The sequence below is a fragment of the Peromyscus maniculatus genome, chromosome 5 (assembly GCF_049852395.1).
Source record: "Peromyscus maniculatus bairdii isolate BWxNUB_F1_BW_parent chromosome 5, HU_Pman_BW_mat_3.1, whole genome shotgun sequence".
In the NCBI taxonomy this organism is placed as follows: domain Eukaryota; kingdom Metazoa; phylum Chordata; class Mammalia; order Rodentia; family Cricetidae; genus Peromyscus; species Peromyscus maniculatus.
Genome location: NC_134856.1, coordinates 114,569,547 through 114,586,789, shown reverse-complemented (window position 1 = coordinate 114,586,789; position 17,243 = coordinate 114,569,547). Strand labels below are relative to the sequence as shown.

Sequence of the window (17,243 nt, the reverse complement as noted above, 5' to 3'; positions counted from 1 at the left end):
ACTGAAGTCCACTTCTATTAATCTCACATATTAGAGGATAAAGACTGCTGACTTAAATAATCATGGTCAAATTAATTAAAGGAAGCTTTTTAAAAATTTTTGTGTACAATGGCTGTCTCTCCTTAAAGGTGGGTTTCAAAAGACCACCTTGCACATGGGTAATATAAGAGTTTTCATAGTTCAGGAGTAGGGGGTTTCCAAATGGGGGATTTGGCAGGCAAATAGGCAGGTTTACAGAAGCAGAACATAAGCAATCAAGTTGGTCATAACAACCTCCTGTAGTAAATACATGACTGCAATGTATTCATAACAAGGTAGTCATTAGAGGATGGTCATAACAATGTAGTCATAATCATCTTTTAACAAAAAGGCATGGTTGCCGTTTCCTGGAACAGGCAGCATAGAACCATTTATAGTTAAGGTTATAGGTGGAGCATAGTCCAATCCTTCATCTTGGTGGATCTTTCCTGTGATGAGTATGTAATGTCCTCGATCTCTTTTGATTGATTTTAGTTTGAAGTCTATTTTGTTGGATAAAAATAATACACCAGCTTGCTTATTAAGACCATTTGATTGGAAAGACTTTTCCCAGCCTTTTACTCTGAGGTAGTATCTATCTTTGAAGTTGAGGTGTGTTTCTTGTATGCATCAGAAAGATGGGTCCTGCTTTCATATCCATTCTGTTAGGCTGTGTCTTTTTATAGGTGAATTAATTCAATTGATATTAAGGGATATTAATGAATAATTATTAATTAATAACCAGTGATTGTTAATATCTGTTATCTTTTGGTGGTAGTGTGTGTGTATTTCTGTTCTTTGGCATTTACTACTGTGGGGTTATCTATTGCCTGTGTTTTCGTGGGTGTATCTGACTTCCTTAGGTTGGAATTTTCCTTCTCGTGCTTTCTGTAGGGTTGGATTTGTGCATAGGTATTGTTTAAATCTGGTTTTGTCTTAGAATGTCTTGTTCACTCCATCTTTGGTGACTGAAAATTTTGCTGGGTATATTAGTCTAGGCTGGCATCCATGGTCTCTTAGTGTGTGTATTACATCTGTCCAGGTCCTTCTGACTTTCAAAGTCTCTATTGAGAAGTCAAGTGTTATTCTGATGGGTCTGCCTTTCTAAGTCACTTGGCCTTTTTTCTTTGCTACTCTTAATATTCTTTCTTTATTCTGTTATATGTTTAGTGGTTTAATTATTATGGGGACTTTTTTGGAGGGTCTAGGCTGTTTGGTGTTTTATATTAAGTTGGGAAAGTCTTCTTCTTTCATCTTGTTGAATATATTTTCTGTGCCTTTGAGTTGGTATTTGTTCCTTTCTTCTTTAGCTATTATTCTTAGGTTTGGCCTTTTCATGGTGTCCCAGATTTCTGGACATTTTGTGTTATGACTTTTTTGGCTTTGGTGTTTTCTTTGACTGATAAATCTATTTCCTCTATTGTGTCCTCTACACCAGAGATCCTCTCTTCCATCTCTTGTATTCTGTTGGTTATGCTTGCATCTGTGTTTCCTGTTCATTTACTCAGATTTTCTATTTCCAGCATTCCCTCTGTTTGTGTCTTCTTCATTGTTTCTATTTCACTTTTCAGGTCTTGAACTATTTCCCTCACATGTTTAATTGCTTTTTCATGGTTTTCTTAGCTTTCTTGAAGAGATTTATTGATTTCTTCCAATTGTTTGTCTGTGTTTTCCTCAATTTCTTTATTGATTTCTTCCAATTTTTTGTTTGTCTTTTTCTCAATTGCTTTAAGGGAATTTTTTCATTTTTTTCTTGAAAGGCCTTTAGCATCTTTATGGAGCTATTTTTAAGGTCACTTTCTTCTGCTTCTTCTACACTGTGATGTTCAGGTCTTGCTGTTGGAGGAGTGCTGGGTTCTGCTGAGGCCATATTGCTCTTTGTGTTGTTGTATGTATTTTTGCATTGATGTCTGTGCATCTCCTCCTGTAATAGGTGCAAGAGGTGCCTGTGTCTGAGTGAGGTGCTATTGGTCCACGCTGTGCTTGTTGTGTCTGTGTTTCAGGGGGGCACTCTGGGTCCAATCAGAGCTCTTGGTCTGATTGGAGCTGGCAGATTCTGTATCTCAGGGAGCTGCTCTTAGCCCAATCCAAGCTAGCTGATTCTGTGACTCATGGAGCTGCTCTTGCTCTTATCCGGGCTCTTGGTCCAGTCAGAGCTGACAGACTCTGTGTCTCAGTGAGAGCTGGCGGATTCCCTGTCTCAGGAAGTTACTCTTGATCCAATGAGAGTTCTTGATCCAATGAGAGCTGGCAGTTTTGTTTCCTTGTCTCAAGAAGTTACTGGGGTCACAAGCAGGTGGGTATTGGGGCAAGGCGTGGAACTTGTAGATTGCAGGGTCCGATGTGGGGTTTTGGTGAGGGGGCCTTCCTGCAGGAGGTTTCCCTGCTGGCTGGCAACTGGGGCACAGTTGGATGGGGGTTCCTAAGGACTGGCTGTATCCCAGGGCCTGGGACCTAGTGGCAGGACTCTCTGGGTGATAGTTGAGAGATTTTTAATTACTGTTACCATCTCATTGTTATATGTCTTTTACATTATTTAATCCACCTTGAATTAACTTTGGTAGGCAATATAAATCTAGAAATTCATCTGTTGCTTTTAGATTTCCCAGTTTGGTAGGATAAATTTTTTATTTAAGTATGTCCTCATGATTTTGAGTTGCTGCATGGCCGATAGTTGCCACACCAACTCCAGTGTCAGCTGTGTGACATGAACAATTATGTCAATAATAGCCATCAGGAGATACGTGTACCATGAGACTAAGCTCCCTGGAGGTCCCTGGCAGAGTGCCTGCATTATGCTTCCTTCTCAAAGATGTACTTCACAGATCATGAACTCCCTGGGCTATGGGTTCTGTATAACTGTTTTTCTGATAATGTTCTAATTAATCTATGAAGCACAGCCAAAATTAATGAATGCTTGGGTTGTGAACTATGGAGGAAAGGGGAAGCTGGACATGGATCTTAATCAGATATAACAGAATGAGCTGTTTCTTGAAGACCACAAGCCACTAGGAAAAAAAAGTATAAAGGTTCAGGCACTTCTAGGGAATGAACACTTACCCACTAGGAATCCTTTAAGAATCCCAACTAAAGTGATTTATGGTAGAAAATATTATCTCATAGGAGGAAGATGATGGGCCCCTCTGTTGAGGAAGTTCAGCATGGGAAACTTAAAGACTACAGCAGAACCCCTTCCCCTTGCAGGCGTAAAAGTATAAGAGTCCATATTCCAGCAGATAAAAAGGTTTTATATTAAAAGAGATATGTGGTGGGAGAACTAAAGAAAAACTTAGAGAGGGTCTGCAGCATCCAAATTGGCTAAGTGGGTTATGAGAACCAAAAAAGTAGACGTGTATAATAAACTAAAAAACTGCTGAGATAAGACAAAGGACACAGCTGCAACCCCATGAAGTCTGCACAAATCTAGGGACTGTATTAAGTTTAAAAATCACAGACTGCTCTTTGGGTCATAAAGTTCTTGTGGGTGAAGGGATATGTCTAGCGCCGATTAAAAATTGTGTGCTTGCTGTTTTTTAAAGATGATGTAATTGAATTATTGCCAAGTTCTTGTTGTTCCTTGTATGACTTGATAGTTTTATTTTCTGTATATAATCTACTGATTTACAAAAGTAAAATTGCAGCCGATTCAAACTACTTCTGAGTGTGTTGTCTGTCTGTCATTGCCGACTCCTTGTCTTCCTGAGTACCCAAGTCCTGGTTCTTCTACGGTCATGGTGGTCATGGTACCCGCGATGGGCCAGTCCGTGGTATAGTGATGTCTCCCTTTTTATCCTAATTGTAGTAATTTAGATCTTTTCTCTTTTTTCACTAATTTGGCTACAATGTGCCAATCTCGTTAAATATTTTTTGAAGAGTCTACTGTTTCTTTGATTCTTTGTATTTTTTGGGTTTTGTTTGTTTCTATTTCATTAATTTTAGCCCCACATTTGATTATCTCTTCCCATGCTGTTTTGGGATGCTGAAGCCAGCAACACCACACACAACCCAGAAATGCAATTTCAAATCACATAAAAAGCCCTCCCATGAGGCAGACAAACACTTATGAAGGTAGGATGTTAGAAAGCTCTTTATTTCAAAATTGTCATTGCACTTATGGATAAGGTCACTTGGGTCACAGGCAAACCATGGAGAGTGGATAAAAGGCAGACACAGGAACACCTTTTCCTCAGGGAGAGGAGAACCGGCCACAGAACAGAATGCCATTGGTCTTAACATGCTGAATGAAGAAAAGGAAGGGGTGGTCAGCACAGAAGCGGGGGGTGAACCTCATGCACATCCTCAACATGATGGCAGCTGTGGCAGCCGCAGCCTCAGTGCCCTCCTCATTGACCTCCACAAAGGACTTATGCACAACCTTGGAGAGGAACAAGCCTTCCTTAGAAGATATTCCAGAAAAGTCTGCCCTGTAGTCAAAGGCATCAGTCATACTCAGCTTGCACAGGAATTCCTTCATGTCATAATTCTCCTCCAGTTTAAACCGTGGGAGGAAAACCTCCACCTCTTCTTTATCCATCTTGTCCAGCCTTGTCCACTCTATGAATTTCTCATAAGTTATTTCCTTTTCCATCTAGAAGAGAGTTAAAGACTTCAGGACAGTGTTGTCACAGGGCACTTGAGATGAAGGGGAGGCTCTACACTGCACGGGGAAGTGTCAGTGCAGCTGTAAGTGTCAATACAGTAGCTGGGAGGGGTGAGTACAGCTCAGTGGTGAGTATTTGTTAAGCAGGCTCCAGGCTCTGGGTTCCACCCCAGCCTCACAAATGAATGGAAGACAAAAACATGATCATAGGAGCCTAGAAGAGCTGCCTCAGCAGAAACCCAAGTGCCATTCAATTTTTCTCTCATAACCCCATCAAGGCCCCACACTCCTTACCGTTCTCAGTTCAACGTGCTCATCTGGAAGCATGATGATCATGTTCAGCTCTTTGCCGACATAGGGAAGCAACAGAATCTTAGTGAATATCTCTCCAATATAGGTCATGTTAACGGTAGACTTCTTAAACATCATTTGCACAGGTTTCTCCTCATTCTGTGAAGGATAGATGAATATTAAATTGAAAGGAGACACAAGTGAAACATTGGGCAGATTCAATCAAGGAAGCCAGTCACTGCAACTAGGAATACCTGCCTTTTTTTTTTATTATATTATATATGTATGAGTATTTGGCCTGAATGTGTGTATGCGTACCACACGACTATGTGCATTTATTATCTGCATATTTCAAAAAGGGGTGTCAAATCCCTCTGTAACTAGAGTTATGGATGGTTATTAGACACCAGTGGGTGCTGGATTCGAACTTTGCTCCTCTTCAAGAACATTTTTTTCTAATTATTGAGCCATCTCTCCAGTCTTAGGAGCATTTTCTTAAATTGACTTCTAGAACACTTCATCAGCCTCCCAAATACTTGTTTAGACCTTACATGCCCCAAAGGCCCCCTTTTCAAGGCTTGGTCCTCAGGAGTGCTAGATTGGGAGGAGGTGGAATCTTGCCTGTTTGACACAGAGTCTCACTATGCAGCTCTAGTTGGCTTCAAACTTGCTACACAGACCAGGCTGGCCTTGAATGCACAGAGAGCTACCTACCTGTTTCTGTCTCCCAAGTGTTGTGAGTAAAGGTGTGTGCCACCATGCCTGGCAAGGGAACAGAATCTCTAAGTGGTGGGGAATAGAGGGAGGTGTGTGTGTCATTGGGATGTGTCCTTGAAAGGGATTGTGGGATCCTGGACTTTTCCTTTCTTTCACTTCCTGGTCTTGAAATGAACCATTTTACTCCAGTACCTGCTCCTAGGATACCACTCCAGTGGCATACCCTCAAAACAGGCCCCAAAACAATGGGTTCATGTCATCACAGACTTAAACCTCTAACACCGAGTCAAATAAACCCTTTCTCTTATTAAGTTGTCTGTCTCTTCACTTTAGTGTCAGAAAGTTGACTGACCCAATCGCCAAACACCTGTGATGTCCTGGGCCCACAATTCTTCTCTACTGGGGGTCTCATTTATTCTCATAACTTTGAACATATTCCCAAATTCACTGTTCTAGCCTGGACTCCTCCCTGAACTCTGAAATAATGCATTTTATAGTCGATTTGACTCCTGCACTTTGATATTCCTTTGTATAGCTGCTCTGCCTACAATTCTTACATGTCCTCCTTTCACTTGCCAAAACCAATCTGTGTCCTTGACTTCTGTCACTCTCATACCCTGCATCTGACTCATTACCAAACTGGGTTGTCTGTCCCTTTGAAATAGAACCCGAATCTGATTTTATTTTTAAACCTCCTCCTCATTCAGCACAGCCCTGGGGTACAGTGATGACCTCCTTGTCACTGACCTCAACACAGCAGCCAGAGTTCCCAGCACAGTGTAAGTCAGACCACACCACTGTGGCTGTACAACTTTGTGTGGTACCACTCTAGCAGGAAGAAAAGTTGAAGTCCTTAAAACACCCTGGTACAGAAAAGAACCTGCCCTGCTTCTGTTCTACTCCACTCTATCTTCTTTGATCAGTCATAGGGCTGTTTGTAGTGTTGTGGTTAACTAGATTAAGTCCCTTTCTGCCCAACAAACTAGTCCTCAGACCTGGAACATTCCTCTTATGTCCTGGTGTCTGCTCACATATCATCTCCCAGGGAAGGTTTCCTCAGCAGCTCTCCTCTGCAACCACACTCAAGTACAGCATCCTGCCACCTCCTTTGCATGTCTCTGATGCCCTCCCAGCAACCTCTGTGGTCTTACCTAGGCTTATCTCCAATTTCTCTCCTCCAGGAAAACAAAGCTTCATGAGGGCAGACACACTCAACCAGTTAATGTCTGGTGCACAGTGGGCTCTTATGTAACATTTGAAGACCATATTAGTGGCAAAGTAGTGAGCAGGAATACTGCTCGTAATAAAAATACAAATTCATATCAACATAAAATCTTGTGGTTTGGAAACATGACAATATATAAGGATTACAGTCAACATCTGATGAAGCCACAGACCAGTCTATGTTGACGGCAGAGACAAGGAAGCAAGACAATGCCTCTTGGCCCTGTACTTAGCAGGGGCCACAGTAAGTAGTTCCTTTTATATAGTAAATGAGAAAGGTCTCTGAAGGAGGCTTTTTGTTCTCAGTCTTACATCCTTCCCCGTGGACTGCTGAGTCAGCACCAAAGTCTTGATGTGAGCATGAGGGAAAGGCTCTATACTAACGGTGGTAGAGCAGGAAAGGAGAGTTAGTTCCCAAGAGCATCACCCCATGCAGGAAGCCCCAGTTCTACCCATTTCCTTCCCTCCTGGTGGGTGATGAACTTGTATGAGTTCAACTATAGTCATCTAGGGTTTCTGTTGCTTGCAGTTGAAGGAAGTCATAATGGACACTTTGTCAACAACTGATTTCAAAGACAGAAATACTTTAATCAGGAGAAAAGAGAACAGCTTATTTAAGAATAAATCTTGAAATAAAATGTGTTTCCTAAGAAAACAGAGGTTCAAATTAAAGTTTGCCTGGGATTTCTAAGGAATGGTTGATGATCCAGAATGTGATAGAATTAATTTGTTTTTTCAGCCAAGGAGTATGAGAGAGAGAGAGAGAGAGAGAGAGAGAGAGAGAGAGAGAGAGAGAGAGAGAGAGTGAGAGAGAGAGAGAGAGAGAATTAGATATGTTATAAGAAAACACTGGGCCACCAGCAAATAACATGCTCCAACCTCAAAGAGGTTGAATGTAGAGTCTATTCCATAAACACATCCTTTGTGTGCTTGTCTGCTGTGGATATCACTGTATAAATAAAATGCTGATTGGCCAGTGGCCAGGCAGGAAGTATAGGCGGGAGAAGCAGAGAAGAGAATTCAGGGAAGTGCAAGGCTGAGGCAGGGAGACACTGCAAGCCACTGCCATGACAAGCAGCATGTGAAGATGCCGGTAAGCCACGAGCCATGTGGCAAGGTATAGATTTATAGAAATGGATTGATTTAAGATGCAAGAACTAGATAGATAGAAGCCTGAGCCATTAGGCCAAACAGTTTAAACAATATAAGTCTCTGTGTTTACTTGGTTGGGTCTGAGCGGCTCTGGGACTGGCAGGTGACAGAGATTTGTCCTATGGGCCAGGCAGGAAAACTCTAGCTACACTTGTCTATAAGCAAAAATCTGTGCTTATCCCGTCAAACCAAGACTGAATTTCACACACTGCTTCAGTGTTTACTGAGCACCGGCCATAACCTAGACACTCAGTAGAAAGCTGTTTGCCCTCTGCTCTTTTGCCAGCAGGGTGAGAAAGGTTCTTTTCCCACTACATTGTTTTGTGGCAACCAGCTGGAGTTGTGGTCCTTTTGAAGGAGGGAGAAGACATAAGACATCCCTTCTAGGAAGACACACTGAAAAGAAAGGAATGTGCACCACTGAGGGGGATCATGAGGAATGGGCTGCATTCAGGGCCACAAAGAGCCTCAGAGACCACAGCTGGAGTTCAGACTTCCATATCTGCAAAGGTGTATGGCAGACTGTTTAAGGTACACTGCAGAGCTCTGCCATCAGGCCTGACCTCAACAGCTGCCAGTGACACCATGACCAATGAGAGAAGCAGGGCCAGGCCTGGACCCATGTTGACTGCAGCCACCATTGGCAACATGCAAAAGGAAAGGGAAGAGAAAGACCTCCAAGCTGAGAGATCAGTTCTGGCTGCTGAGCTGCCCAGAGACATGAGAGGCACAGGCTACGTGAAGCAGTAGTAGACTTGTAGAAGCAGCCTCCTTGGGGTGGGTCTTACCCATGAGTCTCCTCTGCTACTGCACTGTGTTTACCTTGGAGATTTTGAAAGGCATCTCCCTGGTGTCCTCTTTGTCAAACTGCTTCTCCCAGTTTCCTTTGAAATAGATGGCATTCACAAGGACCAGCAGAGTGTCTGAATTCAGTGTACCTGGAGACAGCAACTCTCTGATTTTATCTGAAAGAACGAATTTTTTTTTTAAAGGAATTAAAAGTCATGGTGGGTGGCTGAGAATGGCTTCCATAGGCTCATATATTTGAATGGTTGGTTCCCAGTTAATGGAACTGTTTGGAAAGGATTAGTAAGTATGGCCTTGTTGAAGAAGGTGTGTCATTGGGGGTGGTCTTTGAGACTTCAAACGCCTGCTGCCTGTAGATCAGCTACTGCTCCAGCATCATGCCTGTCTGTTTCCTGCCATGATGATCATGAACTAACCCTTCTAAAACCATAAGCAAGCTAATTTGATGCTTTCTCTTATAAGTGTTGCCTTGGTTACGATGTCCCTTCACAGCAATAGAACAGTAAAAAAGACAAGACCCAGTTGGCTAACAGAGTTGGCTGATACATGCAAAGGGCTGACAGGCAAAGAGTACCACCTCCTGCTCTGGTCAGGAGCATGGATAAGGGATTTCACTTTCTCTCAAAATAAAAGGATATTGGCCCTTAAAATAACAACCCTGACATCAACATGAACATACACCTTCTTTGTTTTTTAAGATTTATTTTAAATTAATGTTTTATATTTTGTGTGTGTGTGTGTGTGTGTGTGTGTGTGTGTGTGTGTGTGTGTCCGCGTGTGTGCTGAAGTCCACAGAGGCCCCAAGTGTTAGATCTCCTGGAATTGAAATGATAGAAAGTTGATGTGGGTGCTGGGCATCAATTCAGCTCCTCTGCAAAAGCAGTTTGTGCTCTTAACTGCTGAGCCAGCTCTCCAGCACCAAAGCCAAACTCTTTCAAAGTTTTAGTGAGAAGAAAAATAAGCCCCAAAGGTACAAAAAACTTCACTGTTGAAATAAACACATAAAATATATGAGTTGGTGCTAAACCTGCAGTTGAAATTGAAACGCATCGCTTGAGCCAGAAAGAGACAATTGGTACCCACAATTTTAAGAAAGGAACTTTAGGTTGTTTTTAAATAGACCAATTACAAATTCAAATTTAAAAATATTTGAAGTGATAGATACATTTATCTTAATCTGAACATTAGAGAATGCACATTGAAAATTATATGGAACGCTGTCAATATGTATATTTATGCATCAGCTTAAAAATAAATTGAAAGTAGAATAGCAGTAATAAAATGGATCTTATAAGTATAAAGCAATCCACAATCACAGGTTAATGGGGGTTGGGCCCAACACCTACAGCCAGCCTAGCTAACTAGAGTTTGGGAGCATCATCCCCAGAGAGGAAAGAGCTATAGACCTAGAAGGAAAGCATTCTGGACTCTTTGGGCATCAAGAATGGGAGAGACAGCAACAGGTTGGTTCATTATTGAATAGGTGTATCAAATACTGGGAGACACCACATACAGCTGTTAAAAGCTGGGAAAATCCAGATGTAGTGACACATTTAATCCCACCACTGAGAGCCAACACAATCTATGTAACAGGATATAAGTCAGCCAGGGTTACAAAGCCACTGTCTTTAAAGAAGAAAAGGGAACAGGAAAAAGCTCTGCAAAGTGTCAGAAACTGACAATATTTTAGAGACAGTTTTGTAAAGTTCATTTAGAGCAAAGTCTCCTAAGCTGCAGATGGTGATCTTACTGCCTGACTGTGGGGCTTGAGGGAAAACTGCCAACAGTTGCAGCTTTCTGAACAGTCAATAGCCGAAACTTCATTCAAACTCCCAAGCCTGATGAACCTGAAGAGCATACGACAGCAGCTCCCATCTAGCTTCACACCACCTCATTGAGTCCTTGCTCCTGAACATACACAAGAACTTCGTACTGTGCATGCCATGGTGTTATCCTATAAAATGCAATGCCAACCAACACTGCAGCATCTGTGATCTACATTCAAAGATTTCTGCTCTTAGAGAGACAGAATGGCGTCATTGTGAATAGTAGACTTTCATGTTCTTATTATCAGTGTGTCAGCATCGAATTATTACATCTTTGGGGGAAAGGAAGAGATGACTAATTGGATACAATTTCATACAGTATCCTCATCAGGTCGCTCACAACTGCCTGGAACTCCAGTTCCAGAGGATCTGGCACTCTCTAGCCTCTGCAAGCCCCTGCAGGCACACTGCACATAAATGTATGCAGGCATATACACATACATATAAAGATTTCTTTATAAGTTTCAATTTATTCTATCTTCTGATTGTATTGTATTAGATACACTTCTACCTCACTAGTATGCAAGTTTGACTCCATCTTTAATTGTGACAATTTTATAAGTATCCAACAGACTGTTTTAAAACATATCTCTGTAGATCTATTATATTAATGTATAACTGTTTTATATACTGTAGAAGGTAATATAAAAATTCCTTAGGCAAAAAGGAGTTGGGATGGGCAGTTTAAGAGTTCTGATTTAGGGGCTGGGCAGATTGGTGCACACCTTTAATCCCAGAACTCAGGAGGCAGAGACAGGCAGATCCCTGAGTTCTAGGCCAACCTGGTCTACAGAGTAAGTTTCAGAAAGCCAGGGCTACATAGAGACATCTTATCTTGAAAGAAAAAAAAAAGTGTTCTGATTTCTGATTTAGGGCTAAAGATGCAGATCAATGTTAGAGAACTTTGCAAGTCCTTGGTTTCGATCCCCAGGCACGTCAAAAAGAAGTCCTGATTTAAAGAACAACGGTCATTATTGTTGACATTTGAAGTGCCTGTGAAGGCATTAACAATATAATTAACAATAGACTACAAAGCCAGGCATGGTGGTGCATGCCTTTAATCCTAGCACTTGAGAGGCAGAGGCGGGTGGATCTCTGAGTTTGAGGCCGGCTTGGTCTACATGGTGAGTTTCAGGACAGCCAAGGCTACACAGAGAGACCCTGTCTCAAAATAAAACAAAACAACAACAACAGAAATAAAAATAAAAAAACTATACACAGATAGATGGCCTGGCAAGTAAAGATTCTTGCTAACAGACCTGAAGAACTGAGTAGAATCCCTAGGACCCAGTGGTAGAGAGAAAACCAACTCCTGTGAGTTGTCTTGAGTGCAGGTTGCACAGATATACACAAGCACACAATTAACAAACTAACAAATGTACCATTTTTTTAAATAGGCTAACTGCCTAACAGGGACTGGGGTTTAGCTCAGTTGCAAGGTCCTGCTCAGCATGCTCAGGTCCTGGGTTCAAACCCCAGCTCTGAAAACAAACAAACAGAACAGATGGACTCTGTGTTCACCTTCTGTCTTTTTGGCCACCCAGGTGTTGATGTGCTGTCGGGACTGCTCTGTATCTCCCTGAAAGTCCAGCTCTTCCATCTCTGCTTCATAGAACTTGCGGCAGGAATCTTTAAAAGACTGAGACAGAGCAACATAAGCATACAGCCACGAGAGAGATTAGCACCAACAGCCTCCTTCCTTGATGCACAAAACCAATAAATCAAAATTTAATGGTGTACAGATGGGTTTTGCAAACAAATATACGGAAAGAGTGTAACATTTAGCCCTCCTGTTTCCAGATCTCTTTAGTTTATTAATGAGGTAAGATGGTGGTTGGTCTGAGTACCACTGAAAACCCAATGAGCAGCTGGATCCTAGAGGTAGTAGCTGAGGCTCAGGAGACAATGGGAAAGACCCCCAGATGCAGTACTACACTGCTGTCACTCTAGTAGGCAACCACATGGGCAGAGGGAGGCTTAACCCCACTGAGGCACAAATCTTAAAAGGTCTTATTAATAAAATCAAACCTGAAGGCAGGTATTGGGGTGAATGCTGGAAGATCAGAGAAGCAGAACAAGCCACAGACACATCACCTCACCAATTCCTTAGTTGATCTTGTTTCCTCAGACTGAAAGCCTCTGAGTCCTCAACCAGAATGAATATCACCTGCACTGCTGCTAAAATCCTAAAAGCTTAACCAGGCTAGTTCCAGGTTTTCTCACCCTATATACCTTTCTGCTTCCTGCCATCACTTCTTGGGATTAAAGTTGTGTGTCACCATGCCTGGCTGTTTCCAGTGTGGCTTTGAACTCACAAAGATCCAGATGAATTTCTACCTTCAGAATGCTAGGATTAAAGGTGTGTGTGCCACCATTTTCTGGCCTCTATGTCTATCTAGCAGCTGTTCTGTTCTCTGACCCCAGATGAGTTTATTAAGATGCACAATATATTGGGGAACACAATATCACCACACCCCACAAGAGCTATGGTACCTCTGCACTGCACAGGATGACCTTCTTCTACCACAGTTTTCCATGCTAACAGAAATACAAATGTGCACCATTCAAAACGGTGGCACCTACAGCCCAGAACACCAGGGAATGGCCATGGGAGCTAAGAAACTGAGTACTTCATTTTAGTTTATTTTACTTCATGATGTGGAATTTGAATAGCTTTGTGTCCATGGTCACCAACTCAGGCAGGTCAGTTTTGGGGAGTGAGCAGTTCACAAAAACACAGTCCATGCTGGAATGGTGTTCAGTGGTGCAGCGCAGAGGTGGACGACCAGCCTGGCATGCATAAGGCCTTAAAGCAACTGATCACCAGCACCACAAGACAAACCAAAGTTTAAGCCATTTGCTGATATATTCTGTAAAATGACAATAACATTGATGACCAGCCACATTCTGTCTTGTTACAACAGAAAAGTCAACCTAATTGAGCTGAAACTCCCATTATGTTGACAGTGTATATGGAATGGTTTCTCAATATTTCTATGAAATAGCTCATCTCGTGGCTATATATTTAATTCCTCTTTGAGAGAACTGTTTTTATTTTTCATTTGCATATTTACATGTGTGTGGCAAATATATGTACACATATGTGTGGTGATATTGTGTTCCCCAAAATATTGTGCACCCTAATAAACTTATCTGGAGTCAGAGAACAGAACAGCCACTAGATATAGAGTCCAGAAAATGGTGGCACACGCTCCTTTAATCCTATCACTCGCAAGGCAGACAGATCTCTGTGAGTTTAAAGCCACACTAGAAACAGCCCCAGGCATGGTGACTCACACCATTAAACCCTGGAAGTGAGGCTTTAATCCCAGGAAGTGATGGCAGAAAGCAGAAAGGTATTTAAGGCCTGAGATCCAGGGACTAGAGCTGGTTAAGCTTTTCGGCACTTAGTTCAGTTCAGCTGAGATCCATTTGGATGAGGACTCAGAAGCGTCCAGTCTGAGGAAACAGGATCAGCTGAAGAACTGGCCAGGTGAGGTGGCTGTGGCTTGTTCTGCTTCTCTGATCTTCCAGCATTCACCCCATTACCTGGCTCCCAGTTTTGTTTTTATTAATAAGAACTTTTAAGATTCATGCTACACATGTGTGTAGATACGTACATATGTATGTACAAGTGTATATGAAGTCTATGTTAATGCTAGAAAGTTACTTGAAGTATCTTTCTCAAGAGTTAGTTCTGCACCTTATTTTTTGAGACATCCTCTCACTGAACCTGGAGCTCATCAACGAAGCTGGGCAGGCTGCCCAGTGCACTCCAGAAATCCATTCCTCTCTTTATCCCCCAGTACTAAGCTTAAAGACATGAAATTTTATGTTGGGTTTCTATGTGGGTGCTGGGGATCTGAACTTGGGTCTTCATGCTTTTATACCAGGCATATTATTTACCAAATGAGCATCTCTCCATTACCTGAGGGAAACAGAATTGTAATACAGGATTTCAGGACCACAGTCTGAGTATCAGCTGAGTGGTCTTAGAAGAGCCAATATCTCTACACCTACTCAACCACTGTAAATCAGGAGATAGATGACTATACCTCACAGGGTCTCTGTTAGATTTATGTGAATGTGTATTATGCCTACATATGTATCAGTGCACCATGTGTGCCTGTGTTCTCAAGGGCCAGAAAAGGACTTTAGATTCCTCAGAACTGTAGCTACCCATGGTTGTGAACTGTCATGTGGGTGATAGTAATGGAACCTGATTCGATTCAAGGAGTTTTCAGGTATCAGATTTTTTTTTTTTTTTGTATTTAGTGATGTTCAACTTCAGCATGCTCAACAAAAACCAACAACAACAAAATTTCCAATCTCAAGATCAAAACTGAAAAGATTAAGATTGTGCAAGCCCCTGACAGGGAAGGAAATGAACACTCTGCTGATATCTCTGGCCATCTGGGAGAGCAATGGAGCAACACATGTTACAGCCTTAAGGCTTCATCTTCTTTTCACAAATGTATCTGCCAGCAATGCACACACATGGGCATAAATCGACATTCAGTAACTCACTGTTGGTAATGGCCCACACTGTCACCCACACACAAGCGGTTCACTATGTCACTGTACATCTATACTCAGGACTATCAGATGATGGCTAATACTGAACAGTGCAGAACATACACATCACCCTATATAAAAAGAACCTATTTCTGGAAAGGTTCAGAGGTAGAGAATGGCTCTTGCTTAAATATTCTCTACAATAAGAATATGCTCACATGTGGTTCCAAAGCATGTAACCAAATACAAAATCACATTAGTGGGCAAGGGAGTAGGGTGAATCCTTAGCCTACTGTCTCGAGTACCACATGATACTTACTTCTAAAAGATCACAAGTCTTTTCTCCAAAGAGTTTATTAGCTGTTTTGAGCAAGTACTGTGTTCCGGTCTTGTTCACTTCGCTGAGAAGTGACTGGAAGCCCTGGTGGACATCTCCACCTCCACTACCGCTGCATTTATCCAAAGAAAGCGCCTGAAATAAAAACAGATTCAAATACAACTTCAGCAAGGCCAGTTATAGGAAATGAGTCAACACTCAACTCATCCTCAAAATCTTATGGATCCTTGCTGCCACGCAAAGAGCCACCCAGTTAAAGATGAAAGTACCTTGACTGCTCCCTCTCTAGGGGCCTGCCCTGTTCCCTGTCAGCCCTGAGCAGAAATGACCCTTCACAAGCCCAGTCTTCACGCTCACTAGCTGTGCTCTGGCCTCAAGCATGGCTGCCAAGCAGACCTGCCATGACTCCAGTGCAGCCAGTTCTGACCTCAGACCATGCTGTCTCTTCCCTGCTCTTGGGTCTGGATGGCTCCAGTGTTGTCTGCCCAACAGAATGGAGGAGAGTGACCCTGTTCCAGGCTGGGCTTTAAAAGGCCTGGCAGCTGCCACATTTGTTCCCAGACATCATGGTGGTAGGAAATCCAAGCCATCCTCCAGGAGGCCACATGGAAAATCCTGGAGTAACTGCCACTACATAAACTGTGGGTGGCCAACTGGGAGACCTGCAGCTCCCACACTTTACTCCAGGGTACCCTTGAGGCGAGAGGGATCAGAGATTTAGATAGAAGGATAGAGGTGAGAGAAAGACGGGGGCTTTGCACCTTTCTTGGACCTCATTCTGTAGCCCAGGCAGGCCTCAAACAAAAAGAGATCCTCCTGCCTCTGCCTCCTGTGTGCTGGGATTAAAGGTGTGGGCCACAACCACCCAGCCCCTTAGGAGTTTTTACTCTCACATACACACTGCGATCACCAATGAGTCAGTGATAGGGTCTTAACAGATAGAGTGCATCCTTTGTCTCAACACTCCAACCATACCCCTCTGTCATTTCATTCCCATTTGTACCTCCAGATGGATTAGTTTTTGAGACTAAGAATGTGGAGGACCAGCTCAACTGACAGTCCATGGTATTTATCTGCTGTGAAATGGTGCTGGTTACCTGAATCATCTGGCTTGCAGTGTCTCCCTTTGCCCCCATGAAGACCATGGCCAGGGCCGAGGAGATGCTCATGGGTGAGAAAAATACATTTTCTGAGCTGTCTTCTCCCAGTATTTTCAAAAGGTTTAAGGCAAAGGTGCCATTTGCTTCCCGCAGAGAATCCATGATAGCAAGTCTGGAACGAGGGATTAAATCAGTATCACATGAATACAGGCTGATATGTAGGCCTGGTCTTCACTCTCACTCACACAGTGAGGCTGCCGCTCAGTGAACACAGGGAAAACACAGCCTGGAAAGTAAAGGTCACGTGCAGAAAGTGATACAGCCCTGCTGAGGTAACTCAGGCCAGCGCCTTGTCTTCCTCATGTGCAGTAATCAGTACACGGGGAACCAGAAGGAAATGGCTCAGAGGACAAGAGGCAGGTAAGGACCCACCAGCCAGGAAGTCCATGAATGCAGCAGTGCAGGCTGGAAACAGGCAACTGCAGAAGCAGGGCCTGTCAGCTCTGACATCCTCCCCATGCAGTTGTCAAATTCCTTTCCCCAGTTAGACAGTACAACAGTTCTAAGATTTCCCATCAGCCCCCCTTAGCAGTGGCTGAGAACTCACAGAGCATGGGGAGGGGAAGTAACAGGCCACAGGGAAGGGAAAGGTGCTC

The 17,243-nt window shown here is 42.8% G+C and overlaps 1 protein-coding gene across 1 annotated transcript; it reads right to left on the bottom strand.

Annotated features, from left to right (window-relative positions):
* Positions 1-4,095: 4,095 nt before the first annotated feature.
* Positions 4,096-16,759, bottom strand: LOC102908137 (serpin B6-like). Its single transcript, XM_076573140.1, has 6 exons — positions 16,585-16,759; positions 15,470-15,622; positions 12,157-12,274; positions 8,825-8,967; positions 4,913-5,068; positions 4,096-4,606 (listed from the first exon to the last, which is right to left on the bottom strand). Exons 1-6 carry the CDS (start codon positions 16,747-16,749, stop codon positions 4,205-4,207), a joined length of 1,137 nt encoding a protein of 378 aa, XP_076429255.1. The 5' UTR covers positions 16,750-16,759; the 3' UTR covers positions 4,096-4,204.
* Between the last annotated feature and the right edge of the window lie 484 nt (positions 16,760-17,243).